The 6,440-nt window shown below is 47.0% G+C and overlaps 1 protein-coding gene across 4 annotated transcripts in view; it reads right to left on the bottom strand.

The window, feature by feature from the left end:
* Positions 1 to 5,435: 5,435 nt before the first annotated feature.
* TNFRSF11A (TNF receptor superfamily member 11a) overlaps positions 5,436 to 6,440 on the bottom strand; it is a 47,724-nt gene continuing 46,719 nt past the window's right edge. For all 4 annotated transcript variants that reach the window (XM_036229085.1, XM_036229088.1, XM_036229084.1 and 1 more), the window contains exon 10: positions 5,436 to 6,269. In XM_036229085.1, the coding sequence (XP_036084978.1) occupies positions 5,953 to 6,269 (317 nt within the window). In that variant the 3' untranslated portion in view covers positions 5,436 to 5,952. The remainder of the gene's footprint in view (positions 6,270 to 6,440) is intronic.

Genomic DNA, 6,440 nt, shown 5'->3' with positions numbered 1-6,440 from the left:
AGAAAAACAGACACATAGACCAGTGGAACAGAATTGAGAGTCCAGAAGTAAACCCATGTTTATGCGCAAATAATTTTTTGCCAGAAGAGCCAAAAACATACAGTGGAGAAAGGAAAGCCTCTTCAATCAGTGGTGCTGGGAAAACTGGAAAGCCACCTGCAAAAGCATGAAACTAGACTGTTGTCTATCACCACACACCAAAATTAACTCGAAATGGATTAAGGACCTGAATATAAGACCTGAAACAATAAAACGCATAGAAGAAAACATAGGAACTAAACTCAAGGAACTTGAACTTAAAGAGGATTTTATGAATTTGACCTCAAAGGCAAAGGAAGTAAAAGCAAAAATAAATGAATGTGACTACATTAAACTAAAAAGCTTCTGCACAGCAAAAGAAACCATCAGTAAGGTAAAGAGACAATCAACTGAATGGGAAAATATATTTGCGAGCAACACCTCCGATAAGGGCCTAATATCCAAAATATAAAAAGAACTTATACAAGTCAACAACAAAAATATCCAATTAAAAAATGGGCAGAGTGCCTGAACAGACACTCCTCCCTAGAGGACATACAAATGGCTAACATATATGAGAAGATGCTCAACATCACTAGCTATTAGGGAAATGCAAATCAAAACCACAATGAGAAACCATCTCACACCTGTTAGAATCTATAATCAACAGTTCAAGTAATAACAAATGTTGGAGAAGATGCGGAGAAAAAGGAACCCTCATACACTGCTGGTGGGACTGCAAATTGGTACAGCCACTATGGAAAATAGTATAGAGTTTCCTTGAAAAACTAAGAATTGATCTACCATATGATCCACCAATCCCTTTACTGGGTATTTACCCCAAAGATTTGAATACATATATCCGAAAAGATATTTTCCCGCCGATGTTCATAGCAGCACTATTCACAGTGGCCAGGACATGGAAGCAACTGAAGTGTCCTACAATAGATGATTGGCTAAAGAAGCTGTGGTGCATATACACAATGGAATATTACTCAGCCATAAGAAGAGATGAAATATTGCCATTTGCAACAACATTGATGGACCTCGAGATAATCAAGGTAAGCAAAATAAGCCAGACAGAAATAGTTGCAAATCACATGACATCACTTATATGTGGGATATAAACCTAAGAGCAACAAAGGAACAGGACAAACAAACAGAGACTCAGGGACATGGACAATGGACTAGTAGTTACCAGAGGGGAGGGGGTGGGGGAGGAAAGGGGAGGTAGATGGGGTAAAAGGGGGTCAAACATGTGGTGACAGAAAGGACTCTAACTATGGGAGGTGAACACACAATGCGATATATATATGCCTTACTGTTGAATTGTACACCTGAAACGTACTGGATTTCATTAACCAATGTCTCCATAATAAAAATAAAAATAAAATAAATAAAATTCAAAAAACCCCCACAGGGCTATGGATCCATACACGCAGCCCACGTGTCTGAAATGGCGAGGTGCGCGTCCGAACCCCGCTCTCTGTCTCTGAGAGGTCCTCACTGGGGAAGACGGGTCTGGATTTGGCTCTGACGTGGAAGCAGTATACCACTGGGGCAAGAACAAGAAGGGTCATTTCTAAGAAAAGCCCAAGCTCTAAAACAGCAACTGGAAGACGGTTTAGCTCCAGCCAGAAGATCTCACCACAGCACCCTCTGCGGCCTAGGCGGATGGGGGGAGATGGAGGGCCAGGCCGTGGGGCTGGGTGGGGGGGCGCTCTGAGGGCCCTGGGCACAGGGAAGGACAGAGGAATCATCGAGGGAACAGGAAGGAATGCGGGCCCCACGTGGAAGGATGGAAAAGAGATAGTGGACCAAGTGCCGAGGGGAAGGGGCGGAGTGGACACTGGATGAGCAACAGGAAGAGAGAAAGAAAGGATCCCAGAACTCGGGAATGCAGGGCAGAGGGCAGGGGAGTTGGAGAGGATCAGCGGAAGAGGATGGGGAGGGGCAGACAGAGAGAGAGAGACCCCCTACTCCACATCATGGCCTCTCCCCACGTAGGTTGTCCCTGTTTACTGATTGGTTTTTTAAAAAGGTGTTAAGAATGGCTTCCCAGTCTGTCCAACAAGGAAGAAGTCAGGACCAGGGGAAGAACTGGTGGGAAATGCTGCGATCAGAGGAAAATAGCACGTGCAAAGGCCCTGCGGCAGGGGGCGTGTGCAGAGAGAAACCTGGTGCAGCTGGGATGGAGGGGGATGGAGGGCGGTGGTGTGAGGCGGGCCTCCAGGGCTGAGGACCAGGGAGTCCATGTGCGAGACTTGGCTCTTTCGGAGGTGGGGAGGTAGCTGTGGTCAGATTCGTGATGTCTGGATTCCTCTTTTCTCACCATCTGTTACTTCTGGCATGGTCTGCTTCACCAGCTGTGACTATAAACACAGCTGCACTTCTTTTACTTTTCCTGTTAGTTGCTGGAGCCTCCAGATGTCAAATCGCTCACAAGCGAGCCTCCCCGCTCCAGGCCTCCAGGAAACCCAGCGTCTTGCCCAGTCCAAAGGGAACACGTTCTTCGTCCAGTTCTCTAGGGTAGTTCCAGACTCCCGAGGACCAGCTATCTTCATTTCCTTTCCAGGGATGCTCAGGGCCCAAGTATCAAAAGCACACTCAATCAAAGACGAAGGCTCACCAATCAAATGTCAGGGCTTTGAATGCTTTATCCCCTCTCCTAAAGGGGGTTGTACAACTCACGCCCAGAGCATCCCACAGCTCCTCAAAGCAGATGACCAAGGGGAGTCATGTGCCATCGGAGACTGTCAAAGAACGACCATTTCAAAATGATGCCTCTTCCACCAAAGACGGCACCTCTGCTCAAGCTCACCCTTGCGCCCTGTACTCAATCACTGTTCGTTTGTTGCATCAGCTTATCAGTGACCACGACATCATTGAGCGATTTACGTAACAGGTTCCTCCACCCAAAGTATCTCATCGGTTTTCTCAATTTTACAAATAGAGTTGCTTTTCAATGACAGTGCCAGCGGAATGCAGCAGTACCGTAGACCCGGCTCCCAAATCACCTATATTTGGCTTTGGAAGGAATTTCGATATTTAGGTGCGGATGTGCTGTCCTTCTGGTTGTAGGAATTCACCGTACTCTGCATCACCAGGGAAGAAACCACGTGTTAGAGGCTGGGAACCACGGCCCCTCTTGCTCCCAGACACACGACTCTCCCCTGCACCATTTTATTCTGAACGAACGATGCCCCTGCAGTAGGTATGTAGGTAGGGTCATGCTTTGGCTGACTGAAAGTGCCAGAGTGACAGTGTGCCAGTCTTAGCTAGGCCTCAACAACCTGGGCACATTTTTGCTTGCTCTCCTGGGACCCTGCCCCCACCACGAGAACAAAGCCAGGCTAGCCTGCTGGGACGATGAGGCTCACCTCGGTCTGAAGAACCAACCGCGCTGAGCCAATCCACAGACTTATGAATGAATAGAAGGTAGCCGTTTTAAGCCACTAAGTTTTGAGTGGCTTGTTACACAGCAAGAGCCCTCTCTCCCCCACCATATGAAGGTTCCGCAATGTCACATTCAAACTGCTCTTTAAGCTTAGAGCGAGACAGAGAAATTGATTCTTCCTTCTTCCCGTAGTTGGGTTAAATATGTACAGACACTATTAGACAACATTTCCCTTTCAATTATTTCACTGCATAGCCAAGCTATCTTTTAAAGAATTTTCATAAAAGGTCAACAGCAGAAACACCACAAAAACAAAGTGCATATTCTGTCCCAACTCCATTGTCAAGAATTCCACGAAGACACACTATAACCAGCACTTAACGTCACATCATAGAGATCAGAAATCAGTCAGATCATTATTCTACAAAGGGCCCTGCTTAAAGCAAGTCATGAGAAAACTCTTGTATGGTCAAATATATGTTTAATGATCTGTTTACGACATCCCCCCAAATAATTTTTCATTATTGTCTTCATTTCATTCTGTTTACATCTGTTACATACATATCTATGATACACAGACACAGACTTGTCATTGTTATACATTTCCTATCATTTAATTGTCTTTGGGTCAATATAAAATTAGCAGGGATCTGTGTGGGAAAGAACACTACCTTTTTTTGAAAGTAGATTCTTATGTATTTATCACCCTTTATTTAAGGAGCTCGAGACTCTTTAACATTCACTGTAGCTTCCTTTCGTTATCTCTGAGTAGAAAGTGTGTTGAAATTATCATTAGTGCCTTTTTATAGAAAGAGAAATGAAAGCACAGAAAGGTAAAGTAATATCAGTGAGACACCAACAGTCCCAGTAGAAACTTGGGTTTTCAGCTCAGCAGTCTGCCTTGTGAACTATACCTTAACATATTCCATATCAAAAGGTATAATGGCTTCTTCCATTTTAATAACATCTCTCTTTGGATGGATATTAACTAAAAGGGCAGAGCAGACAGTAAATTCCCACCAACTGATCATCCTGGAAATGCAGTTATTTCTTGCAATTTTTTATGTCTGCTAAGAAGTCCCATAAATTACAAAACCACCCTCTGCTTCTCCATTAAAAATCACAATTCACTGCTACTATTCCAGCATTTCTAAGTGAAAGGCAACCAGGAGGGAGAAACCAGTGACTGATGGTCATTCCCTCTAGCTGGGCATTTGTGGCCATTAGAATGTAAACAGTAACCACTTACCACACTCTTAAAACCTACTAGATCTGCGAAATTAATTTTAGGTATTTTAACTTTTCTCTAGTATTTTAGGAGAATGAATGCTTACTGACCATAATAGATAGAATGCGGGTAATTCCTCTCAACCTGACTCACACTGTATATTTCCTCACAAGAGGACTGATGCTAGGGAAAAAGTACCTTTATGGTAAGTTTTCTTCAATACGCAATCTAAGGGTTTGATTTTTAATTTAAATGCATTGGAAAACAGCAGGAACGTTTTTCATTTCTGCAAAGCTAAATTAACGATGCACAATTATTTAGAAAGAAAATAGGGCCTATCGCCTAAACACATTTATGCTGTTCTTATCTAGAGAGAGCAAATGCATATTTCAACTTCATTCTTCTTTCTTGAACTTCTCTGGCTCCTTCTTTTCACTGAGCACTGCAAGTTAGCTCAGCCTTACGCTCGACAAAAACATAAAAACACGCAGAGGGAAAAACAGGGTTTCCCTCTGTTCCTTTTTTTAGAAAAATGAGAACACAGAAACATTTTTCAAAAACTGAAAGTTCCGCCACTCGTTCCCAGAGCCTCCCTCTATCTAGCCTTCACATTTCTAGCTTCTTTCAGAAAGTGCTTAGTAGAGACAACCCCTCCCACCCCCCAGCCATCACCAAAACACAGGCACCTATTTGTGAGGAGTGCAAAAGATAATATGTAAAGAAGACCACCACCCTTAGGAGGATTCAAGAAAATCCTTAGTCAAAAAAGTGTGTGTGGGGGGGAGGGGGGGAGAAGCGGGGGGGGGGGGGAGAGAACTATCAAGAAAAATGTTATGTGAGAAAGTGAAATATAAATAGGGCGGGGGGAGGGTGAGCGGGGCGATGACAGACCCAGAGAGGCCATCTACGGATGGAACGACAACCAGAGGCGCGAGGAAAGGGAGGACCACCTTAACAGGACGTGAAAAGTGGAGCGACCCAAGAGGGCAGTGTGTACCTGAGTCATTAGTGGATGTGACTGGCTATCAGTGAGTGGTCATGACACATTTACGTTTAAAAAAAAAAAAAAAAAAGTTCGTCCCTGATTCTATGAAGAGCAAGGTGGGTAGAGAATGTCAGGTAACTGAACGCAGATGTACCCAATGGGCGGGGCGGAGGCCCCACCCCACAGCCTCTGCCCCGGGCTCAGCCCCGCCCCCGGCCCCGCCCCGGGCTAGGCCCCGCCCACGGCCCCGCCCCCTGCGCAGGTGAGCCCGATGAGTCCAGGGGCATCGCGGCTCCGAGGGGCGCCGAGAGCTGCACCCGTCCTTCAGCGCCGCGCCCCGGGCGCGCAGGCCTCGGCCTCCCCCTGCTCCTGCACCGGCCGCGAGGCCTTGTCCGGGTCGGGGGCGCCGCACGTGTCCGGGAAGCGGGGCCCGAGGCCCGCGAACGAGTCGCAGCGCAGCGGGCTCTCCTCCTGCACCGGGCGGCCCACCGGCTCCCCCGCGCCGCCGCCGCCGCCGCCGCCGGGCCCCGCGGGGCCCTCCTGCGAGTTCTGGCTGACGTAGACCACGATGATGTCGCCCTTGAAATTCATCACCTGCCCGCTGGAAATAAACGTGGAGTTACTGTTTCCAGTCACATTTCCTACAGGGGAGAGGAAGAGAGAACACGCAGAGGGTGAGTCAGCGGTTCGTGGTGAGAACTGGGGCATGTGAGCGGAAAGTTCCCCAATGAATCGAGGAGCCACGGCGGCCCCTCCTCCCCGACAAGGCTCTTCCAACGCGTCGGGCACACCCAGGACTCCCTTCATTTGTC

Source organism: Rousettus aegyptiacus, unplaced genomic scaffold (genome assembly GCF_014176215.1).
Source record: "Rousettus aegyptiacus isolate mRouAeg1 unplaced genomic scaffold, mRouAeg1.p scaffold_m13_p_12, whole genome shotgun sequence".
Lineage (NCBI taxonomy): Eukaryota > Metazoa > Chordata > Mammalia > Chiroptera > Pteropodidae > Rousettus > Rousettus aegyptiacus.
The sequence above is the reverse complement of the archived record's forward strand: the minus strand, read 5'-3'. Positions and strand labels throughout refer to the sequence as shown.